This window comes from Micropterus dolomieu, linkage group LG17 (genome assembly GCF_021292245.1).
Source record: "Micropterus dolomieu isolate WLL.071019.BEF.003 ecotype Adirondacks linkage group LG17, ASM2129224v1, whole genome shotgun sequence".
NCBI classification, from domain to species: Eukaryota; Metazoa; Chordata; class Actinopteri; order Centrarchiformes; family Centrarchidae; genus Micropterus; species Micropterus dolomieu.
Genome location: NC_060166.1, coordinates 34,564,933 through 34,591,747, shown reverse-complemented (window position 1 = coordinate 34,591,747; position 26,815 = coordinate 34,564,933). Strand labels below are relative to the sequence as shown.

The following is a 26,815-nucleotide window of genomic DNA, read 5'->3' as shown; positions in this document are numbered from 1 at the left end:
TTGATTGTATCCAGTCACTGGATTTGAACTAACTTCTGACAATAATGGCTAAAAGAAATGAAAAAATTATATATCACAGTCATTCAAAAAGATGAGGCCGGTGCTTTGCATCCACACTGGGACACCTTCTGAATATTGCTTGCCCTTGCATCTCTCTCCTCTGTCTGCATGGCTGCAGAGTGCAGATAGCGTTCATACATGTATCTGTGAGGCTGCAGCCTCTCTATTCTGAACCACAGCGTTCTGCGGAGCTCTGTATTTTTGGAAACACCACTTCAGAGCTCGGCTATCATGCTGCACCTGAGAGCGAGCGAGGGAGTTCAAATTCTATACACATGTAATCAGAAAAATAGAACAAGAAGCAAAACCCTGTTCTCACACTATTTCAGGCTGTCCAGTTATAAGTGAGGCTAATGCTGTGGCTTGTTTTAAACACTGGAGGCTATTGATAGCACAATATTTTCAGTGTCTTTTATAAAATACTTTTTAAAGGGTGCATGTGCTAGTTGGTGGGTGAGCTAATGTGTGCTGCTCTGTCCAAAAGTGAGAAGATGTATTTTTCTTTCATTGGTGTTATTTTTGTATTGCAAAGCTGTACTCTTCTTTTGAAAGCCGCCTTCTTTCTGCCCAATTTTTATTAAACAGACTGTACATTGCAGGGAGTGAAATTTGTCATCACAACACGGAGTAAAAAAACAATATTTGTGTCCCTTGCAGTGATGATGTGGACCTGGCTTAATCTCTCAAATAAAGTATTTGTTAACGCTCCCTCTGTTTACAAACATTAAGGTGAACTTCAGTGATTTTACACGTATTCAGGTCAATGTCATGTTTATTAATTATTTGTTATGTCAGCACCCGTAGCCAGGGTGTGTATAGTATGTATTGTTCACACTTTTTGAGGTTGTCCTAAATCTGGTCATCCTCTGGCTGTGCACCAACATCTGCCGGAGTGGGACAGTCATCCCCCCACACCACCAGCCGCACTCACCCAGAGATTACATCCCAGCTCAGATGACCAGATTAAATCCAGATCTGACACATATCTGAGATGAATAGAAAGGTGGGAAATTACACACATAGGCACACGATTTAAGTATTGATGTGGCTGTAGCTTTATTTTGCAGTTTAGTAGTGTATTGAAAAAGGAAGATGAAATGAAGTGCAGGGTGAAGAAATGTGAGGTGTTAGTCAGATTGTGATCAGAGACACTGACCTGCAAGCAGAAAGCCAAAGCACAAATTTATGATATGATAAATATGAATAATGGAATATCTTCTATTAAAATAGGAAATATTTAGAATGAAAACTATAGTTGCAGTCTGATGAAAAGATTAACCAGTAATGAGTTGATCAGATTAGATAATATTGTTGTTCTGTATAAAAAAAAAAAAAGTTTGATGGATGGCGTACATGACCACACCTAGACAGGTTATTCTCCCTCTGGGGTGGGTGTGTGAGGGAGAGAGAGGGATAGAAAAAGACATAGAGGGCACAACAAACAGGCCATGCTAGTCTGGTAACAAAGAGTGAGCTGTGACTATAAGGCCTCTTGCTACATCTGGGACACACACACACACCCACCCCCGACATCTGGAGGGGATGTTTGTCTGGATCAGGGGTTTAGCACTGTAGCTGCCGTATCCGCTCGCAGTCTGATAGTCGTATGGCTACAGCACTGAACGGATACCTGATCATCTTCTCTTCTTCGCTATTCACTTGTCACATGGAAAAAATGTATGCTGCCTTTTCTGACTCCCAGTAGTGCCCTGAAAATAATGACAAACATTCAAACACCGAGTTTTGTGATCAAGTGCAGCTCGATTATGTTGTTCTTAAGCAGCTGTTTGTGGCACTATTAGATATTAACATTTTGTAAGAAACTGGACATTGTTTTAAAAACAGCTTGGCGCATTGTCTGGACTGTAGCACACCGTATCGAAAACTGTTAAGTACCAAAAAATCTTACCAAATGTCTGGTATTCTTGGATCAGATTTTGGTTTAGGTAAGTTCTTGTATGGCTGCTTGTGTTCGGGCAACATTTAACATTTAAGAACTCATTTTGTTAAATGAAAAAACGGCTGTGCACTTCTTAAAGTAATAAATCAAAAGGTGTAATTGTGTTATCTCTGTACCTAATCAGTGCATCAAACTGCATGCATGTATTACTGATTGTTAGTCCTGCTTTATTCTTTCTTTTGTGAACACCAGCATCATTTAACTTTGTGAATTAAATAGATTTTATTTTCATTTGTGGTCAACTTTATTGACCATTTTATTGTACAATGTGTTTTGTGGAAATTTGACTGACGAATCTGCAGCATTGGAAATGAACTGAACTTCCAACACGACCTGTAGACATCGGTTAGTGTTTGTTGTGCTGTCAAGATAAATGCCTCCATCTATCACAGTGGCTTTTGAAATGTAACATAGGTGAAGATGGGGCGAACAAACCATGATTCAAACTAAAGTGTGTGTGTGTGTTTGTTTCCTCTGCGACTGTCTCTGATGTCCCCAGCGAACACCTTGTTGTATTATTTAACAGCTTTCAAACTGGGGCACTGGGCAAAGAGGTGAAGAGGAGAGGCCTACTGGGACACACAAATACATGCATACAGGAGACACAATGGACAGTGTGGATGCAGTTACTTAAACCAGCACACACACTGTAGAACTGCCCTTGCTATCCATGAAATATAGAAACAAATCTACTGAATAGATGTATATAAAATGTACAATATCTTACATTTTCTATATATTATCACAGCTAATTCTCTTCTGTTATACCAAAACCAACCACAAACTAAAATGCATCGTGTTCTGAATATTAATTTGAAGTGTGCCAGATTATTGGCAAAAATCAAGAATTTTAAACTAGTGTGAAGTTAAAAAGTCTCCCCGGTTTGTACACCTGAAGCAGAAACATCTCAGTGGGGTATCACTGGAGCCTGTGCTGGTTTCAGGGCACATAACAGCAGCATTAAATATTTACTGATTGTGCCTGGCCTTCAGGTCCCTCTGCTCTCATTTATAGCAAGGACGCTCTGCTCACCAGATAATCCCACGCAACAGTCTTCCTCTCCTTCTATGACTGTCCACATTTATTTCTTCCCTTGCATTTCTCTATTAGCTTTCCTGTCTTTGCCAGAGTTGTTAAGGCAACAGGCTCAGACAAAAGAGGATAACGGAGTGTGTGTTGCTATTTTTAGGACTTGGTCGGTATGTTTTTGGCCATTGGTGTTGTCCAGAGTGTTTTTCTGTGCCTGTGTGATTTTGCAGTTAAGCTCTTGGGCGTCTATATTGTGGGATATATTTCTGGTCAGGCATCTCCGGTATCCGCCGGGGGCCTGTTCATAACTTCAATCTGTTTTTCTTGTCTTTCATAGTTCAGAGGAGGTCCCTCAGAGACTACAAGCCTAGAGCTTTTACAAAGAGACACATGGGATGGACAATAGGGTCTAGTTTTCTGTTAGTTTTTGAACTCGCACATGAACATTCACAGATAATTGAATTAAATGTAAGGCTTTGCAGAGACTAAGGAGAGAAATTAAGACACAGGCCGACAAACATGTTTTTGGGATTAAGCAGCCTGTAAGTTTAAGACTACATTTAGACTGACGCATGCAGGAAAGCAGAGAAATGCAGAGGGCTTGGGACAGATGGCTGATAAACACTTAACTGCAGGTTCACTGCCAGTTTATGCAGCTGAAAAGACAGACGATACAAATACACTGCTGCTGCTACTGTTGGTCTCGGGGTATGAAACCAAAATGGAAAGCAATAGGATTCTTTTCCTTTTTCTGTTGTTGTTACTTTTCTTCACCACAGACAATTGAAAGTCTTCTCAGGAGGTGATCATATTGGTTTCCATAGTGAAATGGCTGTGATGGAAGAATGATTAGTTAATATAATCTGATGGACACATGTTTTTGCCTCAGGCTTTCAGCACCCAGAGTGGAGAAATAATGAACTGAAGAAATCCTGCTTTTTGATAAACGGCTCAGCAGGAAAAAAATAAATCTCACCTCAGAAGAAGGAAGGAGGATGAGCGAGACTCGGGAGATGGTGTCGAATAGTCACTTATGTGTTCATCACCCTGGGATTCGTAGTAGTGGAAGAAGAGGAAGGAAGGCTCTATGGTTTCTGTGGTTTCTACCCCTTCCCTGTTTCAAATATAAAGTCACCACACATGCAAACAGTCAGGCAAGACCTCTGAGTCAGGCCCGACAGACAGATCACTGTGTGTTTGTGTGTGTCACGCCTGCCATAGTGGACCAGATATGTGACCAAGTAAGTAGGGAATGCCTTCAGAGCAGTCCTGTATGTTGTATAAAGTACAGAAAAGCGAATAATTTGTGTCCAGTTTTGTCAAAGCTGTCACATTAGTGACATTAAAACTGTTGTGAGCGCACTTTACACTCGCAGGCTGAAAAACAGGATATGGAAAAAGCGGATGCATTTGACACCACACCATATTGAGGAACTCTTTATGACTGACGTGAAAATTTTGTACTTGAAATATCTTTTGAGCTGGACTATTTAAAAGCAGTCAGAGTTGATTTTTTTTCAAACCAGCTGCCGTAGTTGAAAGTCCTCTAACTCCCTGCTCCGCTGCCGGTCTTAATGTGGGTCAGGGAAGTCCTCTGCCTTCTCCGCCATCGGCCACGAGCCTACTATCCTGTCTGATCCAATCAAAGCTAGCCTGCTGGGGATTATTTAGCTACCGTTACCCCATTAAACAAAGACTCCTCTGTTGGTCCTCCTCTGAGTCACAGCACTGTAGGGAGCACAACAGTGTGCATGTGAAGTTAACACAGACCCTGGTACCCTGTAGTAGCTTCACATCAACACAGTTTTGGTCTTGGTATGCATGAGCTCAGCACTGGTTTTGACACCACTGCTGTGGAGACATGATGGCTTGTCGCTGCAGCGTGTGAATCTCGCTGCAGTGTTTCCTGCTGATTCTTTCACCGCAGTATGTGATCTGTGCTAACACGTAATTTAACACCTTTCTGGAGTTGATGGGTTATTTTTGCTTTCCTTCTGACTTTCATGCAACTGCAGCAATGCTTTTTTCCAGCTGTGCTTTATTGTAATAAAAGTATTTTTACTTTGATACAGTCAGTGAAATCTTTTTTTAGAGAATGAGGAGGATGGAGAGTGAGGTAATGTTAAGCAGTAATGCCCTGATGGATGAGAGGTTGAAGAATAAACTTACTAAATGTTAAGAAAAAGGATGCATGCAGAGGTTTGGAGATTTGACCGCTCAAGAGTTGGATTGGCTTATATTCTGGACACCAGGTACCTGAGAAGCATTTTAAAGCTTCTAAAAATAAGATGTAAGCTGTAGTCGTAGGTTGCTTAGCAACAGCCCTAAAGCATGGTTGTGGTACTAATGTGGCTACTGTGGTATCCTGCATTTCCAAACCCTGTATGAGGATTTCCTCAAAGAAACTTAGAATTGATTAAAACAAATATCTGTATCTGATCAGCAGCTGTAACAAAACTGAATGTAGCCAACCACTGGGGGGGTAGTGCAACAGAAAATCTTATTTGAAAACAGCGATGTAGCTCCACTTGTTTTGATCTGTAAAATACTCGGTTGAACCTTGTTGAAAACTGAGAAGCGAGTGTAGATTTCACCCGCAGACATCTCTTAATTCTTGGAAGAGAAATGTCAGCATAGCAGAGGAAACCAGTTGAAGACTGTTGAGCTGACAAGTGAAGTGTGATTGTACAAAAGGAAGTGCAGGATTACAATATTATGTATTATGTTATATTTCAATATAACATCTTGTATTACAATACTAGAGTACCCACTCTTGCATAGTTATGTCTAATCTATGAAGGGTCTATGTTGAAAAAGCCATCAGCTGTTTGATGTTTTTATACTTGATGCAGCTGGTTTTCTTAATTCTAGTTGTCCATTGTTTGTAGCCAGACGGACAGAAAGTGGTTGAGAAGATTAGACATTCCCTGATTCCCTGTCTACACATCCTGGACTGCTCCATATACAGCAGAAGAGGGGGGTTGCTATAATATTAAAGGCATTTTAAAGGGATTGTATTAGCCCGGAGCTGTGATCCCCCACAGACCAGACCTGCACACAGTGCTAGTGGCCATGCGTGGAGTATGTGTGTATGTTCACTCTGCATGAGTCTATCTGGGGCTGGAGGATCACTGAATTAAATCAACCTAAGGTTTTAGATTAGTGTGGGAGGAGTGTGTTTATGTATAAATTTGTGCTTGGGTTGTGTTGCCCAGCGTGTGGATTTATCATTATCACCATGTAACCATTGTTGGTTTTGCAAGGTGTACGGCGCACAAAAAGGATAAAGAAGTAAATCCTAATCCAATAAGTAACAGAGTAAGAGATTTGTTTACTACCTAAATCTAGTCTCATGCATTCTGGAGAGGCCATTGTGGGCTCTGGAAAACTGTCACCGTTTTACATTTTATAGACTAAACAATTGTGCTATAACTGTAGACTGTAAAGATGGACGATGACGGATCCCCCAAAATGAATCCAAAACATCTTGATTGCCTCTTGATGGCTGGGGCACATAAACCCCACCCCTTCCACGTTAGCGGATGGGAACCCTAACCCATTTAAGTAGTAGTTGATTGTAGTAATTTGATATCAAAAGGGGGTTTCATGTCATCATTGACAGCAGACGAGTCCTATATGTGACTGAATTAGCCGGGTAGATGGGCGGGACCACGATATCGTGGCATCAACCCCGATCACTACTGCTCAGACTCATGTGGTGCTATAATGACGTCACCAGCGCAAGATGACAGCGCCCGTATTAGCTTACTTTTTGTACAGTGGTAGGAAGTGGAGACTCGTCACTTACCCCCCTCCCCCCAACACACGCACACACACCAGTTTCCTTCTCTTCTGCCAGTAGCAATACAGTTGGTCCAAAAGAATCTGCCTTGTAATCCCTGCCCGCCTCTCATAACTTTCCTGTCTGTCTGATGTGACACTCTCAGCGGTTGATTAATGTCCATTTGCATGCCGATTTGCCTTGGCATCTGCTTGACTGTGTGCATGTGTCAGACAGGCGTAGGGCCAGTGAGTCATGAAGCCATAAAGGGCAGAGTGAGCTCTGGAATGTGTGACAGAGCTGGACCGAGGGGGGTGGTTTGGCTAGACTGTGTGTGTGTGTGTGTGTGTGTGTGTGTTTTGTACGGGTCATCAACAAGCGGAAATTCAGAGGAACAAACAACGTGCCTCTCCTTGTACCAGGTCTGGACCCTCTCAGGTCCTTTACGAGGTTTCCTCCCTCTCTTGTATCCTAATGACTCGCAGCACCAGGAAGTCCTTGAATAATCTGGATCAGTTTGCATGATCTGGATCTAAGACCTTATCAGTCCTGAAGTATTTTGAAATCTTATTTTACCCGCAAGTGACTAGTATGTTTTGTTTAATTTCCTGTTTTTGCTATAGGTCCCCCAAATCCTAAAATTTATATTTTGTTATTTGTGCAGTAGTAACTAAAAAAAATATCTTTCATAAATAATTTGGAGATTGTATTTCATTCTTTCACCTGCAGATCCATATCTTGAATACATGGCTAGTTATGTTTTAGTAGTACAACCCGCATCCTGTCTGCTTATATTACACTGCTAGTCTTACATCAGCCTGATAATTTGACTGAAATGTCTACGTTTCCTGAATTGCAGAATAAATCTCAGATGGTAACAGCAATTTAACTAAAGTACAACTTTGTGTGTCTAAATCATTTATTTCTAGATTATCTTTTTATTTTTTGTATTTTTACTGACTGTGCCAAAGGCGTTACCAAGATGGCTGCCGAGTGGCCAGACTTGCCTATAAGGACGTTGACTGTGCTCAGTCATAAATCTTTGTTTCTTCATGAGTTTTAAATTTAGCCCCATGCAGCACAAAAAGCCTGAAACACACACACAAATATACAGGGTATTAAAATTCACCAAATGGGAGTCAAGGCCATTTAAGGACAAGCATACACTCCCTTAGACACACATACTTGTTGACACACAGTGTTTGACCTGAGTCTCCTGTACTTTGCTAGGAAGTTGGGAGGCGGTGTTGTAAAGCAGCAGCTCTTTTGAGTAATGTCTTTTTCATTCTTATCTTTACCTCGTCATGTCACTCAACCTGCCGTGTCACTTCCTGTGTCTCTGTACCTCCATCTCTCTGCTTGACTGTTCTGTCTCATCTGTTTTTCTCTCTCCTGTTTGTTTCTGCCGCTTCATAGGAAGCAGAGGGGGGAGAAAAGAAGGTGGGTGTGTGTCGTGTTTCACATTCCTTAACTTTAGAGCACACAAACACACAGAGAATGGACAGAGATGGGTAACTTTAAAGGATCTACGGTGTCACCCTGAAAGTGTGTTTGTTTCTGTATCTTCATGTAATTTAAAATTCTCCGTGCATGTCCATTCTTGGTGTGTGTGTGTGTGTGTGTGTGTGTGTCTGTCTGTCTGTCAGCGGGGGTGTGTGGAAATGTGGCCAAACGGGAGTTTCAGGCCGGCCCAGTTGCCCGGCAGCAGACAGCATTGTCACAGTAACAGCCTCTTCCTGCCCCTCCTCCTTTCCACCCGCCTTGCGTGCTTTTACCTTATAAGGCAACACATTTAACTGCCTGTCACAGCGACAATAGTGATGTAAGAGGGCAGCAAGGTGCACACATCCTTGACACACACACACACACAGCCCTATGTGTTCCTTTTATTATCCCTCCATCCTATTCTTCTCTCGAGCAGCACATGATTCACTCATTTAATATTTGCTTTTGGTATAGGAAATATTGTGGTTCCTTCTTTTGGTCTCTAAGGTGTGTGTGCGCATACATTTTGCTTATTGTCATAGGGTTTGGTATCAGATCAGCTGCACATGAGTAACGAAAGCTCCTGTTTTAGTAGGAATTCCAAGAATGAAGATATATAGCTGTTTTAATGTCATACTTCTCATACCTCCCGCACACACATCACGCATATCACACTCCCTCTTTCTTCCTTTCCTCCCGTCACATGCGCAGGCATCCTGCTGTGACCATGGCTTTATAACATGTCAGCTGAGTGTCTGATTGTAGCTGACGGAGGTAGATGAAGTGATACTGCCAGCTAAGCACGTGTTAGCCTCATGTCTCTGGTGTGTACCCCCCCTTAATGATTAAAATAACCTAGCACTGTGTAACTCTGAGTAAGTGCTAAACTCAGGCTGTCTGTATGTATAGTGGCTTTTACTCACACAAGACAGATATATTCACACGCTAGAATACTTCCATGTCACAGTGAAACAGTGATGAGAACAGAGCAAGAGATCAGTTACAGCATTAGAATATTTAAATGTTTTATACATTTGTTTCATTGCTCTGCAATATGCCCATGTAGATGAAAGCAGAATAAGAAGTTCAATTCTTCCACACTTTACAACAATTACTTCTGTTTTCTGACCAATAACTTCCTCTAACAGGTTTCACATGGTTTTTATCAGTCACTGTGACCAATAGCTTCTGTGGGAGCTGTGTGGTGTGAAGAAACCATTCTCAGAGTTTACCAGCAGTAGTTGCACAAACAATATTGCACATATATTTATATTTCATGTATCCAGTATTGCAAAAGAAATTTGGAATAATACTATATGCATCGAAATGACTGGTTATCATTTTAGCCTTCATTTTACAGAAATAAGTACTGTACAGCTGTGAAACATGGAGTTTAAAAACATTTATTACATGCATTAATAAACAAAGACAAACTAGCCGATATTTTTTTTTCTTTGTTCTGAGGATGTTTCTTTTTGCATCATTCTGGTTCATTGCCACATTCTGTACTAACAGAAACATGTGTTGACCAGAGCTGACATCGGATTTGGCAATAGGACAACAGTATACTTTCTAACAAAACTAGGCTTGGTGGAGTGTTTCCGTTTCCTCCTGCCTGAACTGATCATCAGCAGAACCGCAGAACTGTCGGGGAGCTCTGGAAAGATTCAGCCAGCGGTTTTATTAAATGGCTGACACAAACAGCTGACGCTTCGCCCTGCCAACTGCTTTCAGGCCTGCCAAACTCCTGATTGGGACTGAAACAATACATGCATGCACGCACACACACACACTCACACATCCACACACATAGTAATGTTGTAACGATAATAATAACGATAATAATAATAACGACCTCAGCTCATTCAGTGATTGGAGAGCTCTGGTTTTGTAATGGGAGATCAGGCTGAGGGGAAAAAAGGGAAACACCGCTCTGGCTACTGGTTATTCCAGCTACCCAGGCCGACTCCAGCAGGACAGCTACAGGTCACAACAAGGCAAATGTGAACTCTGTTGAGGTCAAAGTAGACGTTTGTGTTAAACAGTCACCGTCCTGTCTGCTGTTTGTGTCGGGCTGTTTTAAACTCACTCTCCCTCTCTCTGTTAGCTTAATTTGAAGCTTCAACAGCGTGAAATCAGAGTGCAAGACCTCTGCAGCAGTGGCACATATTTGTAGTGATCTCAAGGTCATCGCAGCATAAAGTGTCTGCTTATGACTCAGCCATGGAGCTGACACACGTATCCAGAACGAATTACATTAAATATGGTTGAGTAAGTTAACAGTATGCCTTAAGCAGTAAGGGTACAAGGGTCAGCTATAATGACTTGTGTAAAATTTTAGCAAAAGTGAAAATGTTAAGTTTTTGTTCCTTATCTGTTTCTCTGGGTCCCTTGTACACAAGACAAGGTCCTGTTCCATTGTGTGGAGTTGTATGGCAGTTCCCAGGTGTTATCCGTAACCCTGGTTAGTCAGGGCTGGCGCCTGAATGGGATCCTTAACTAGATAGCAAATCACATACTTCCACAGAGCCGGGATAAGAAACCGACCGTGGGTGGGGTGTGTGTGTGTGTGTGTGTGTGTGTGTGTGAGAGAGAGAAAATGCTGGGATCAATTAAACATTTTATCAAGGAACTTGGCATAGGTATCATTGCTGAAATAGTCACGTCATGAAGTATCAAATATGGTTCAGGAAAAGTTAAAGAAATGTACGGAAGTGTGTATTAGTGTTTTCTCAAGAGTAGTAGACCTTTAAGACCAAGCATACATGTTGGTTGTGAAATGACGTCCAGGTTGAGTAATTCAGCGTGTGGGCAGCATTTAAGGCCCACGATTGTAAAATGGTGTCAATCATTACAACACCTGTCCTTGTTATCTTTAACACACAATTATTCTGCTGTTTTTGTGTGATGTATTTAATAAAATTATATAAGCATAAGCGGAGGTAGTGTGGGTGCATGGAGTGGCAGACCCAGGGCCCGGCTGGGTAGGGGGCCCCCTACGTTGGCTGTGAAGTTTAACTTGATTGTAGACACAGCCGAACGAAAAGGCTGCATGCACTTTCCCTGCACCTCAAAAAATTCAGCAGCTCTTATCAAATGAAACAGACTCTTCACTTCTAGTTTCAGTGGTAAACCACCACAGGAATGCCAATTACCTACAAAAAAAACACTATATTCTAGGAAGACACGTTTTAATAAACATAAATCATAAAGTAACATTTGTATTTCAAAGAAATGGCGAACTCATTAGCAAACTTATACAAAACTCCCTTCTGTGTCTGACTTCCTTCTCGCAGACTCGACTCGCAAGCATCGGAATGCACAGATTTGATTGGCTGAGCAGCGTCATATGAGACGATTGTAGCACATGCGATTGGTCTGAGTTTCCTGGGCCGCTAAACCAGTACAGTAAATGCTAGAAAAGCTGCGCGGGATAAAATGGAAATGCTCCGTCGAGATAGTAAGTCTCAATAATAAATCGGCGGTCCGGAGAGGACAGCGGCTGGGTCCGGGTCCGGTCCGCCTATTAGTGACCTCTGATTTGGAGCGTAAGCTGCTGACTGGTTGGGATATCCCATACCACTTGTGAGTCCATGTGACCTCTCTTCACAAGCCCCGGAGTTATTGGGCTGAATCTATCTAAATAAACAAGAAGAAATGTATTAAAGTCAACCTTTCTACTGTGAACTGTGTTCTACTTCTGGCCTGAGAAAACAAATTGCAGGTTTGAAATCCTGTGCTGAACCTGATAATGGCTGTTGAATGCTGCTCCGTCACCTTTCAGCAGTTGGCGGTCTTTCCCACTGACCTCACTCAGCTTTCTACATGAGTCACCTCAGTTATTTGAATCATCACAGCGCAACGGGCCTTTACAAACTTCCTGTGCGCTTTCCTTGTTGAGTGTCGTTAGGCAGAAGGCAATAAATCTTCAGATTCATTTACAAGTTTGCTCCGGGGTTAATGTTTTACGTCCTGTACAGTTGGATTCATTCACTGCATTCCTGAAGAATTACCATGGACATCCTCCGCCCCCGTTGTTTCCTGTGCTTTGCCTCTAAAGACAGGAAGTGGATTAGTTGGCTGCTGATGGGCTGAGGGGACGAGGAGAGATGGTGTGATACGAGAGAGAAAGACATTCACAAATGGATGGAAACATATGCTTTTACTCCCTGTTCAGTGAATCTGATTGTTGTCTCATATTGTTTTTCTCCTTTCACTTCTTCCTTGAGCTAATTTTGTCCATCATTTTCCTTTTAGCTGCAGTGAAACTTTGTCTCGCATGTTGTCACATGCCACTCTTGATGTTTCATTTTGAGGCGTGGAGGAAAGTTACAGAAGGAAGATATAAGGGTGGAATGAGAATTAAATGACCTATTTAATTCCTTCATCTCAGCTAAGAAAATAAACCCATCATAAAATTGCTAGTTTACAGCTTTGGAGTTAGGAAAGAGGACAAGATCGGAGTCACAGCATATTGGCGTGATCATAGAGACCAAATGCCCATCGACATTTTTATAGCTTTGATGTTTTATCCCCATTAAAGTCGAAAGTATTTGTCTCGTACATAAATTACTCATAACTTAATAACCAAAAAACAAAAATAAAGGTCTATAAGTTAGAGTTGAACACTCAAAAACCTTCACACAAAAGTTTATTTGCATCCTCTGGACTGTGTGGGTGTGATTTTAAGTAAACACAATTCTTACCAGAGTTTGATTGAAATGTTGCTAAATCCTCATTTATGCCTGTAAGTATGTGACACCACATTTTTGAGTCCTGCCCACATCAAACTAGTGAGAAGACAAATACAGAAATCTGTCACATGAAATGAAACACAATGTTTTAACTTAGGCAGAAAAAGTGCCTTCATGTAGGACCCCTTCACGTATAGCAAGAAGCTAATTAAGAAAGTAAGAGCCTTCTATAAAAATTTTGAAACCGGGTAGATCAAAACTGACTTGACCCTTACTCAATATATGATTATCTTGACTTTTTACCAGATTTCACAAACTCTTGGCTTTCCATTCTGGACTAGTTGTTTATGTGATCTACTCGAAGGACCCATTTTATTTGTCCTTTAGTGAAGTGTCTAAAGCTGAACTTTTGGAGCAATGTTGCTGGGCAATCTTGCTCTAGTGGCAAGTCCGACTATGTTTTGAACGGATAGTGGCGGGGCGGGTGGCGGAGTGGTGGGGGAAGGGGATTATGGTGGTAATCTTTACTCATTACCATTGACGGCAACGTTGCCCTGCACGATTGCTCTAAAAGTTGCCCTGTGTGTCATCAGCTTAAGAGATGCTGTGTTTTCCAAAAAAGCTTCTTCAGATACTTGCAGAAGAGCGATGCCATGAGAAAGGACATGTTACTCGCTTTTCTTGCTCCGGGGTGATTGATCTGTTTCTGGACTGCTCAAATGCTAACATTGATTATTTGAGGCAAGTATGAGAGAAAGAGCTGAGAATGACCCAGATGAGGGTGGAAAGAGGAAGGCGATGAAGTAGGTGAGAGGAGTAGAGAGTGAAGATGTACTATAAAAGGAGTCAGAGGGAGGAAGAACATAGCTGGCATTCCTGACATCTCTGTCATAGTCAGCAGGGTTGACACTCGTTCATCCGCCAACTCTGCTTTGTTCCTTTCTCTCCTCACCCCTCACCTTGTCCCGTCTTCCTGTACCTGCTATGTAGACTTGGTACCAAAAAGCTAATTTAAAGGAAATGTTTGTGGTTTGTTTTAGGTGGAGTCTTCCACATTAGACAACATAGTGTTTGAATTGTTTTGTGGCATCTCAACAACAGTACATCAATTATTATCAGATGGGGGAAATCATACGCATCTGGAAAGTAATAATCCATGACATTTCCATACAAAGAAATCTGTGTTTTGCTTCTCTGTACACTCAATTGCTATAACACAATAGAACTTTTGTTTGAATTTAGTTCATACCACCTTTTACATTTGCTCTTCTTAACACCCAGTGTTTGCTAGGTCTCCTCTCTCCTCCTACCCCCCCCCTCCCCCTCCCTCCCCAATCCCCTTGAGTTTTGGGTACAAGATCAGAGATTTAACACATCTCCCCTCTTTCTCTTGTTGCCTCTTTTTCCTCCATTTAATCCCATGAAGAGACCCAGTGTCTCATTAAATCTCTCTTTACCCCCCTTAGTCTCCTCTTGCATTGAGCTGTCTGACATACACCCATTTATCAGAACAAAGAGAACATGATTCTCTATTCAATTGTCCTCAACTTTCCCCTCTGCTCCTTCTCCTAAGTGGGGTGAACTTGGATGGATAGCAACACAGCTAAATGGTCTGGAGCTTAGGTTGTAATACAGCCAGTAATGAGTGATAATATCCAAACCATCTGTACATAGTAAGCTAGTCTAGTGATTTGTCTCAAATTTTCACATTGAACACTGATGCTATTCTTAATGCTCTCTGACTCCTCTAGCTTATTGCTTCACTGCAAGTTACTCTGATGACCTTTTATGCAAGGTTTTTTTTTCTCTCTTCTTAAATGTGGCCTTTTAAGAGCCAGAGTGATCACACATACTTCACAGGTTTAATATTTTTAATCCCCAGGTGATTTCCTGTGCCCAGAGTCTTGTCTGTGTGAAATACATGTGGTGAAATGCTCACTGTACATGGGTTCAGTCCACACACAAGTAAAAAAAAGAGAGAAGGAAATCTCAATAGAAGAACAGACACCAAACTTATATGTGCTCAGTAGTGGATAAATGTATCAGCCTAAAGTGTGGGACTTTCATGTTGGGCAATGTCAACATATGGTTATGCAACACTGAAACAGTGATGTGGAGTGAAGCAATGTGCCCCAAAGTCTCAAGCCGTTTTTATTGACACACAGCAGAATGGCATCGCCTCATATAGTGTTGAAATACTCTTAACTCATTGCATGTAAAAAACCCTGGATGGTTCAGTTTCCCCCAGTTTTCTTCTGTCAGCAAGCCAGAGTAGAATTAAAAAAAGACATGTTTTACAATATGACACCAGAAACAAGTTAGAGAATCCTGTGTGACAATTACAGACTGTTATTGTGAATGTTGGCATGCAGGTAAAAGAGTTTGACTTTCTTTTTACCTTGCAACAGGCACACACTTCTTTTTTTTAATTATTAATTTATTTGTATGACATAGCCTTTGTGTATAAAAATAATACCGCTCTTTTGTAAGACATCCTAGCTGTTCTTTAAATAGGTTGGAAGGGTCAGAGAGACACACACACACACACACACTGGACTTTTTGAGTAACAAAGACAGGAAGAGGCATAAATAAATGAACAAATAACCACATCGCTTGACACTTTACCCCTTCCCTCCCTTTCTTCTCCTCCTCCTCCCTCCTCCTCCTCCTCCTCCGCCTCTCCTTTCTCTCCACCGTTTAAGGGTCCTCTCATAAAGCAAAAAAGCCTATGTATGGTTTGTAAAATAACACGTGTTTTTAAATCTATTATCTGTGGCAAAATGATAGTTCTTCTTTTCTTTTCAACTATGAGATGTGTGAGTCCAAGAAATGTGTGGAAGTGTGTGTTGTTTCTTACTGTGTCGTGTGGATCATCTTACACACACACACCCCACATAGTTCATGTAATTGTGTGTGTGTGTGTATTCCCCTGTGGGGGATACAGAAATACGGCAGTCATGTAAGCAGTCTTTTCAGTCTGCTCCTGTTACCCAGTGTGCTCCCACACACACAGCCCACACTTGTCTCATTGACTCTTCCTCTCGTATCTTCTCTTCCTCATTTCTTCCATCCCCTCTGGCAGGGGTGATCTCCCAGTCAGAGAGTCCCATTAAGTAATCTAGAGGTTGTTGTTTTATTTCTACACAACATACTGTAATATTGTGCAATTGTTGTTCACTGGTCTCAAGAGTCAAATTCAAAGTCAGCTTTAAAGCAACTTTTACATTTCCCAACACTGTTTGGAGCTTTAAGTTTATTTAATTTCTATTAGTGTAGATACCTATTTTTAAACTTTAATTTAGTCACTTTTGTTTGTCGTTCCTCTTCTTCTTTCCCACATCCATCATTGTTTTCTCCTCCTCCTTCTCTTGATCATATACTGGCCTCCTCTCTCTCCCTCCCTGCATTTCCTCTCCTTCCCCTCCTGTCCTCCTCTCCTTAATCCTCCCTTTCCTTTGTTTCTGTTAGCTGCTTTATCAAGTCTCCCCCAGAGAGTTATGTGTCTGGCTGGACGCAGTCGATGGAACTTGTTGAAAACAGTCTGTGTTAAACTGTTGACTCACATAATGGCATATCTGAGGGGCATTAGGCCAGCCAAGAAGTACACAGCAATTACATGTTTGTCAGCTCCCTCTGGGAGGTGTGTGTGTGTGCACGCACTTTCGTGAAAGACTGTCCCCACATTATAGCTCTGCTTTACTGACTACCTGTCAGCACATGCTGCAAAAGGGAGGCTCCCTCACTCTGTGTGTGTGTTTGTGCACACATGTTAATGATCACCTGTCCAGGCTTGAGACGATAATGAGACCAGAACAACCTCTGCTGCAGAGCTCTGCTTCTTCTTTCTCCTCCTCTGCGCTGTCCTTTATTCATGATTAGCAGTACTCTGGTGACCACTAGTATTTTGGACATGAACATCTTGGCCAGCTTTTCTTCTCTCTTTAGATCCACTACACTTGGCTTTGGCACTGCATTCCAGTTGATCTTTATTATTCATCATTTCTCAGTTAGATATGCTGCCAAATGTGTGTGTTTGGACATCAACACTTTCTGAAGGCTACTCAAAAACATTCAAACAGCAGTTCAGCCATTTAGCACGAGCCTGGTTGTCCTAACCATAGACTGTATATAAAAACGCACACATGCACTGATGCTCCGTGAACCCTCCCAGGTCCCACCTTGGCCCCTGAGGGAAGGTGTCGTGTTCCTGTACTGTGACTCTAGGCCGGTGCAGCAGCAGCTCTACAGTAGCAGGCGGCATATCCAGTGACACCACTGTTGTATGAATGGGGCTGCATGGAACCAGAGTGCTGTGGAATCTAGAGTGCAGCTATTCTTTTTCTTTTGTGTGTGTGTATATTTTCATTGTGGCTCTAGATTTATGTTAGAGCTCAGCATGGTTTTAAAAAAAAAAAGAGTCGTCGTCATGTTTATGTCTGAAATGGAGTTTGGGGAATCTCAGCATTTGAAGATGGTGTCTTATGGTTTGCTTGACTTTATAGAGTACAATTGAACTTTATTTTAGGTAAGTGACAGCGGTAAAAGATATGTTGGTGTAAACGTAAATTTGAGTTGAAGGCCCCAATTAGTTACATAGTTCCTATGTGCCTAAATGAAATGGGTAAATTTCATGGCTTGCAATTCTGTGTGTGGACATGCAGGTACTGTATGTATGTATGTGTCTAGGTGTTGACATGAGAAAATGCATTTAAACTAAGTTTTTTAAGGCATAAAGACCAACCTTTCTTCTGGAGCATTTAAAGCAAAAAAGAGTTTGTGACAATAGTTAGCAGTGCTGCTGTGTCGCACGCCACAGCCCTTTTTTAATTGGCGAGACTCTAAGAATAGGAGGCCTTGTGTAGGGCCAGACCAGACTAGTTGCTGAGCTTTATTCACAGGGCCAGGCCAGCATGGTTTTGGCCCAGCTTAGTCTGGTACAGCCAGTCCAGTCTAGTATGGCTCTGTCAAAGTTCCTTGAGGTTGTGCCTCCTGCCAGCAGGTCCCATATAATTCCTCTAACTAACAGTACAAATCTGCTCTTTGGTGCAACAACTTGCCATCTGCTGTCGTTTTACATTTGCCTTTTCATTCCCTGATACTGTGTTGTGCCATGCCCGTGCTTCATAAAACACCTTGAAGTTGTTTCAGTACAACCAGTCCGACATTGTTGGATGTTCTGCTGTGCCAGTAGAGCAACAGTGATTTAAATGCCTTTCTCAATGGCTATTTCTCCTGAGGCACTTCCTAACCTCCCCAAAGTAACTTTGGCTCTTCCTCTTTTGCTTTTCCTCCTTTCAGTATTTTTTATAATTGTTACAACATAATCAGAAATATTTTATTGATCCTCGAGGGGAAATTCTGTGTCACATTTCTACACATTGCACAAAATTAATATAAATAAAGATAGAAAGTTGGTATATAAAATATAGTATATAAATATCAGAGTAAAATATAAAATACAAGAAAATATAAAGGAGTGTGGATATGTACAAGTAGTAGCTTGTAGTCCAAGCTCAGCAGTCTTGAGGAAAGAGCCTTTTCCAGGGCACCTCCCAGGCTCTGGAACTCCCTCCCCCATGAGATCCGCACCTCTGAGTCCCTCACCATTTTCCAGTCCCGCCTTAAGACCCATCTCTTCTCCTCTGCCTATCCCTAGCTGTTTATTTTTTATATTATATTTTTTATATTTTTTATTTTTCATTTTTTTGTAATGTTTCTTTATCTGCTCTGTAAAGCGACTTTAAGTCCGTGAAAAGCGCTATACAAATTCAATTTATTATTATTATTATTATTATTATTATTACAGTATTTACATAATTAAAGGAACTGTTATGGTGAACAGTAATAACAGGTATTCTTGCACAAACCCAATAATAATTTCTAGTTTGTGTCCGTGTGTCCATGTGTCAGACAGAAGGGAGAAGTTATAAAGTTTGATGGCTTTGGTGTGAGAGACTGGGGTTCAATCCCCCACTGTGGCACTTCCACCAATGTGTCCCTGAGAAAGACACTTAACCCCTAGTTGCTCCAGGGGCGTGCGGCCTCTGACACAAATGGCAATTGTAAGTCGCTTTTGATAAAAGCGTCAGCTAAATGAATAAATGTAATGTACAGGCAGGAATGACTTCCTGTGGCGCTCTGTGGTACAGTGTTATTGATGCATAATTCAAAAAATAAGATTTGCATCAGAAGCGCTGTGTGGAGGACAAACACTGACACTTTTTAAAATGTGAACCACACTTTCAAAAGGCACAAATTATCAATCTGCAAGGTTTTCACAGACAGTGAGTATAGAGGTTATATTTCAGTTTCATAATTTCATAGAATCTCGATGTAGCAGTGAGATATCACAGTAATTGCATCTAAATGAATTGCAGTGAAGAGTTTTTGCAGCATTTGTATAGGTTGTTTGTGTGTATATGGGTGGTCGTTGGCTGAGAGAGTGTGAGATGTGCTATAATTGCATGAATCATAGATAAAACCCTTGAATAAAATTTGTATTAATTTTTTAGCACAAAATATCACTTGTTTCCTGTGGTATATTTTGTAATGGTTGTTTGTACACATTATAAACATTAAAATATAATGTGACACACAAGTGAAGCGGCTTGTGTTTAAAAAGTGTGTATGTGTCAGAGAGAGAATGAGTGTTGATGTGGACAGAAATGACAGCCTGTTGTTTCTGTGGCAGCTTATCAGTGTGTGGAGTTGCTTTAAGAGTGAGCTCATCAGTGTTTGCAAGAAGAAAGGGTGTGATGTAGGAAACACACGCACAGTGCTGACGTCATGCAGAGAATGCAAGGCAGTTGAACAAAAACAGGATAACCTAGCTCATCCTTCCCAGGTGTAGCAAGACACACCTGTGTGTGTGTGTGTGCGTGTGTGCGCTCTTGGGTATACATACAATTAGGGTGCCCATGAAGTCAGAAAATTGCATGTGCATAGATTGGGAGTGGGAATTATTGTATGTGTATGTATGCATGAAATAGAGTTTAAGTGATCTATATAAAGGTATGTTAGGAGTGTGGGTGGGTTGGTGAGTAGTAGATATTGATTCTTGTTTCTCTTAAGCACATTCCTGTCCGAGGAGTGGTATACAGAGATGTGATTAAGAACAGAATAAGGTGTAAAGATGGATAGCATCAGTCTATATAACATTTTTAGTGTATGTGGGTGTTTCGACTGTTATCTCACATGCATGTTTTTGTGCGATTATGTGTATTTATGTCTCTAAATGCTTGCATGTTTGTGTTTTCGAGTTTAAGGATACTGCTGAGATCCTGTTCTTTAAGCGCAGGATAGCTATCTTTAACCTTGACCTTTTACCCTGTTGGCCAAGTTAGACATCAGAGTTGAAAGACTGTTGTGGTGGTCACACTGATCACTGGTACAGAGGTGTGTGTAGGTGTTAGGAGACCGAGATCAAACAGCTGACCCCAATAGACCCCATTAGGCTCCCTCTCCTCTCCACACTGTGCAGTGGGGAGATGGTTGTATATCTGCCATGGAAGGAGAAATGTTGAACAACTTAATCACTTCCAGACACACTCAGTTTCTCCAGGACACAAACAACCGAGATTTCTGCACACAGAGGATTCATCAGGCTCCCCTTGTTCCCATTTTGGAAGCACCGCATTAGCACCAGAATGCCGGCTAGTTTGATGAAGATTATCATTTAAGTTTGATAGATAATGATGAAGAAATGGAAACAATTGCCATTTATGTTACCTTTGTACAGATAATGGGCAGCTTAGAGTCTTGGTTGTTAAAATGCTAACTGTTACAAATGGAGATCACTGAAATATAAACAGGTAATGATTTTAATATTTCCACACAAACTTGGTGCCTTTTTATTAAGTCATCCTGTGACCCACTTTCATCAAAGCCACAGTTGTTGGCATATAAAGACTTTAAAGGGGAAAAAAAACCTTATCATCCTGCAACCATAGACTGTATATAAAAAGCCTGCAACACAGACTGATGCTGCAACAGACAAGTCTCATCTCTACAAAATCAGACTCTACGGCCATTAATTCAAACAAAACAATTGTTGGGTATATGAATATGTTTGTGCACAAGGAATAAAAGTGTCTCCACTTTACGACCACAGTTTAATCCCATTGCAGGGTTTCCTGGTATTAAAAGTATTTCCAAATATTTAGGCTTTTTGTGCTGCTGATGTGTAAAATTGCCCAAAGCAGCTTTAAAACACATAAACATGATTACATGTAAAATGTGTTAAACAGTGACCTTAACCCGTGAGATCGGAATACGGTCCTGGCTAAAGCGTACAGCAGTAATGAGAGAGGATGTTCTTCTCTGTGGATACAACAGTTATGCAATCGATACTAGAGGATAAGAGCACAAGCTTCATGCCTAAAATGTAAACCTTCTTAACACTCAGATCCAGCTTTGCCTTCAGCTTGTTATCTGTGTCCTTAGCTCAGGTCAGAAATCCTCTCATCGGAACCATCTGATCTGTAGGTTTAACAGGCTTCACTGGCACTCATCTTGTTTGGTCACTCTCTAGGAATTGGGGTCAGTTCACTTTTAATTCAGTCAATTCACCAAGTAGATTACCTTCAGAATTAAAACTGGAACTCCTCTGATGCTTAAACGTAAAATTAATGAAATACAAACTTGCAAACTAATACTGATATTTGCATTTTAAACTGAGTTTAATGAAAGCCAGTCGAAGTTGGGCTTGAACCTGGACTCAAAGCAAAGCTTAAAATTTTAAATGCTTGTGATGTCAAGTTTAATAGACTCAAAAAGCTGTCAGTATTTTTCTACAAGGGGAATAAAGGTCAGTCCATGTTGCATGTGAACCAACTTGCCTGAGAGATCACATGATATCAAGTCAAAGGTAGTTTGTTGATGTCACATGCATTTCAAGGCGGTGCACTGTAGCAATTAAGTTCCTTCGCTCAATCAGCATATTTCAAGATGGTTTTTATAGATTGTATAAAAGACAAGAAATGTAGCATAGCGAGGAATTGTGAGAGAAGTCTTTTTTATAGCTACTTTCTTTGCTTCTATGTCCAGTCAGAATGTTTCAGTCTCTTTATGAGCTGTACACGGTATCGGCATACCTGTGCCAGCTTTGAACGCACAGCAGCACCACACCTTGTTATCTCTGAATGACAGGTAGCCAGAGACATGCTACATTTGCCCAATACAAAAAGCTGACTGAAAGAATTCAACAGAGCAGAAGTTTTCTTCTTCCTCATTGTCACACACCCAGAAAAGCCTGGTGATCAGCCCTCTTTTAGCAGAGCACAGGGCTAGTTCAACCTCTGATAAAGGCAGTCTGAGTGCCCAACAGTGTGAAGGGCTGACCTCTGACCTTGGAGGGCTGAGATGAAAGACTATCCGCTGTATAATCTGTAGCTTGTTGTTATACAGGACATAACGTCCCCAGGCTCTCTGCAGGTCTCAACCTGTTGCTGTTTGTATGCTGCTCTCCTTGTCACCACTCCCAGTGGCAGCGGTCCTGCTGGAACATAACCGTCTTTTTCTTTTCTAGTAAAAGCTTCTCTCTGATACAATTCACATTCCTTGACTTACTTTTTAAATTAAAAACTTGGCTCCACTGACTGAGATGATAATTGTGACTTATACTTGGGCTTACTTGACCCAGTGCTAACTGTATGTACCATAGAAACAAATAATAAATGTAAATCAAACATGTTATTTGCGCTTGCTCGCCAAATCCCAGAAACATTTGAAAACAGTGGAGAAAGTTTAAAGGATTGAAGTTGAGTGTTGAGTATCCTGTCTCTAGTTCTGTAATGTGGTGGCAGTGAATCAGTGACAGTGAGTGATGGATGCAGCTTCTCTCGGATTGTCTACTCCTGTCATTGCAGTGCCACTTCCCGTTGCATTGTTAACTCTGTGTGTGTGGGGTAGAGGGGGCATTATCTTTCTGCCCTCCCCCTCCTGCCCCCTAACTTTGTCTGTATGTTGTTTGTTTATCTGAAATGTATCTCCCCTTCCTTCCTCCTCTCTGTCCTCACGATGTGTTTCCTGGTCCAGTCTGAGGGAGGGAGCACTCTATATAGATGATTCTGTGTATGTGTGTGTTGGGGGTTGGTATCGGGTGGTCTGGGGGAGGGTCACAGAGCTAGAGCGGGCTGAGGGAGAGTACAGGGGGCTGAAGGGTGCTATTATCCACGAGGCTCAATGGGCGCTTTGTGCCGGTGGCCACAGTGGGATGGTGGGGAGAGGGGCAGGGCAGCGAGCAGCACCCTGTCATAATGTTTTTGAACACAGCTCTGTAGAGAGGGAGGAAAAAGTTCACATCATTCACTATCAACAGTGATATTTTGTTTTCTAAAATATTTATGTATTCAATTTGTGTCAGATATTGTACTAAGGAGAAGTTCTGTGGCTGTTGTGAATCTCGGTTGAATTAAAATAAGAGTGAATGGAGACAAAATATTTTCATCATTTATCGCAATTATATTTTCCTAATTTTATTTTTAGTCCATGAAATGTCAGAAAATGGTGAAAAATGCCAGTCTTTTAACAAGTTTTTTTCTTAGAAATTTTCAAGCAGTTTGTTCCTGTTTGGGGGAAGAATAAATATCCACTTTACTTACCTCTTCACATAATGGACATTCACTCGTAAAGCTTAAGTGATGTTAATCAATTTGAAAGCTTTAAGAAGTACATTCTAGGAGTCATTTTCATATTACATTTGTACATTGAGAAATTTAAATCTTTCAAAATGGAGCATCAGTGATGGCAGCGTCACTGAGTCTTTGCAGGCCAGGCCAGACCTTTAACGTGTAAGCGTCGCTTGATGTTTTTAGACACTTTTCTAAATTATGTAACAAATCAGGAATAAAAGTGTTTTGACACATTGATTGATGATGTGCCATAACTGAGAATTTTGTAGAGTGGCGTGACAAAGTCTCTCCACAGTCCCGTGCCTACCTCAGTGCCACAAACTCCATCGTAATCAAATAACTCGAAACACATTTCTGAAGAATGTTGGCTAACCAGAAGCACGAATTCATGGATTCCAACCAGCTATTGATGTGTGTGATTTGTGCTGGTGTGGGTCTTTTGCCAGATGTCTGTGTTTGTGATTTGGTATACCATTTTGATATTTAATTACAAGTATCACAGATGGCGTCCAGTTTGATTGCTGTCTGGTTTTCTGATAGTAGAGGGGATCTGTTGGTCAGGTTTTCAGGTTTCTTTAACATATGGGACATACTCTGTTAGCTTTGGACATGTTGGGAGAGTATTTTTTAGAGTGGGACCCCAAGATGAAGCCTATTTATTTACTTTTTGTCTGTCCACAGTTGAAATGAAGTCAGAGCTTGAGAATGTGAAGAAGACAAATGGTAGAAACATTTGGAGTGAGAAACAAAAAGATGATTTATTGCAGAGATGATAAAAAGTAGTACAATGTGCAGCTGTCTTAGAAAGTGTTTTTTACTTAAAGTGTGCATTGTTTTATTCATTATTTAACTGCCAGCGGCCCATTTTCATCTGTGTGACATGTAGTTTAAATCGTTCTTTGAGATCACTAGCAGCTTTCATTTCGTACGTATTGTATTGTAACAGCGGTCTCCTCCCCTTTTCTTCTGCTACTTCCTGTCTTATTAAAGCTACTCCCTGACCTCCCTTCCTGTCCATTGAATTTCCTTTTCTTTTTTGTCAGTTTAAAAAATGGTTTATTATCATGAAAGCTGGAAAAAACATTATGACCCAGGCTCTGAATAATCACCATTTGTGTCCTGTTACTGTGCTCTTTTGCAGACGTTCACAGCGTGGTGCAACTCCCATCTGCGTAAGTCCGGCACGCAGATCGAAAACATCGAGGAGGACTTCAGGGATGGGCTCAAACTCATGCTGCTGCTGGAGGTCATCTCAGGTAACTCATCAATATGACCCCAAAGCACTGGAGTCACCAGAAAATTAGGCACAGTAGAAAGGTTTTTAATTAAAGTGAAATGGCTGTAATGATATCCGATTTAATGTTTTGAAATGTTTCACACAGACACTGCAGGGAAATCCGTCCAACCCACCACACACAAACACACTCTGTCACTGAGCAGTGGTCTGATTTTCAAAGCGGTCGCTGAGGTGTCAATCAGAGAGAAAAAAGTTTTCAGATGTTAAAGATGCACAACATCTCTGTCCATTCAAGGGTGTGGTCGCTGACAGTTTCCAGCCTCAGCTGGATCACAGACATTTAAAAAACAACGTTGGGAACACCCTGCTATAGATCTGTCATTGGCGTATGACTGCGTTCCTCTCGGGGTTTCTTGTGTTTAATTGCAGGTTGTAGCAGGGAAACTGTTCCTAATGGCATAGCAGATAATCATTATAACTGCTGTCATCCAGTAATGAAATTTTGACTTGCATGTGGCGTCCCTTTTCACATTCACTTCAGTTTTTTCTGCTGTGAGCGAGGCTGACGTCCCTGCTGTAACTTTACCCGTCCTGACTGAGTGTCATTCTGCTGAGCCTGTGGAAAAAAGCTCTGCTCCCATCACCACAGGAGCTAACTCACTCACTTTTTGTTTGTTCGTGTGTGTGTGTGTGTGTGTGTGTAGGCGAACGGTTACCCAAGCCTGAGCGAGGCAAGATGAGGGTCCACAAGATCAACAATGTGAATAAAGCCCTGGACTTCATCGCCAGCAAGGGAGTCAAACTGGTCTCCATTGGAGCAGAGGGTAAGCAAGCACGCACACACAATTAGATGCAATAGGTGTCTGTCTCCTTTTGCTAGAGGGGTGGAGGGCCTTTACATGTCTCTGCTCAAGGGCCCATTGTCACATAATCAGCTCATGCCTTTAGAGCACAGTGCTGAGATTAAATGCTCAGCAACATATTTTGAAACGGACAGCATGCAAGTGTGCAGACATTTAGTGATTTTTTTTATTTATGGACAGTAATGGTGCATTTCTGTATCCACAATGTTTCATAACAAACTTAAGTTTCACAACTTTTGGTGGCAGTTCATTGATAACATTTTTGCAGTTCTAACTAGCAGAACTCATTCATTTTGCACATCAGACCTAAAAGGTGAAACAGCAGTAGGACGCCTCCCTCTCTGTCTCTCCTTTATTCTGCTGATTTAGGGACAGAGGTCAAGGACAGAGGTGTAACTATATATAACTATATCACACTGTGGGAGTGTGTGTGTCTGTGTGTCAGCGTCGGCTGGAGGAGAGTGACCTTTCTTCTGCTCTATCGGGACAAATATTCATACATGCCTACTGCATGACACTGCTGATACTGTAGACCATCAAACACAAAATTACCCCAAATACTGCAATCCTGCACACAGACAGAAAGAAAAATGCTGATATAGAAGATGGCAGAGGAAAAGATTCAGGGATGACCATGACTAGATGAGAGAGGAGAAAGTCCTAAACTTTTCCAAGGCAGAAATTGTTTAAACTGGCACATTCTGTATACCAGGCATCTATTTGATCTCCAGGGACTTCAGTCTTAGACCTTTCTGTAATAAGTACAGGATGGGCGAGGCCTGTTGGAGGGGAGAGACAGTGGAGAAAGAGACTATTGCTAATTCACAGAACAGAAGGAATTTAATTATTTTGTGTGATACATCAGTTTTTTAAGATGCCACACACACAGTTCCTTTAGCACAAGTAGAAATGAGCGAAGCAGAATATAAATGTAAGAGTCAAAGAAGGATATCAAATAAAATGTGAAGAATTTTTGATAGAATGAAAGCAAAGTTGACTGGTGCCAGTGAGAGTGTGAACTGAAAGTATGAAAGCAATCTGACCCACATGCCTTTTCACTAACATATCAAGGC

General features: G+C 41.4%; 1 protein-coding gene across 3 annotated transcripts in view; it reads left to right on the top strand.

Moving 5' to 3' along the window:
* The window catches only part of LOC123985698 (alpha-actinin-4-like), a 55,002-nt gene that overhangs the window by 7,307 nt on the left and 20,880 nt on the right, over positions 1-26,815 (top strand). For all 3 annotated transcript variants that reach the window (XM_046073477.1, XM_046073478.1, XM_046073479.1), the window contains exons 2-3: positions 24,784-24,898; positions 25,584-25,703. In XM_046073477.1, coding sequence (XP_045929433.1) covers positions 24,784-24,898; positions 25,584-25,703 — 235 coding nt within the window. The remainder of the gene's footprint in view (positions 1-24,783; positions 24,899-25,583; positions 25,704-26,815) is intronic.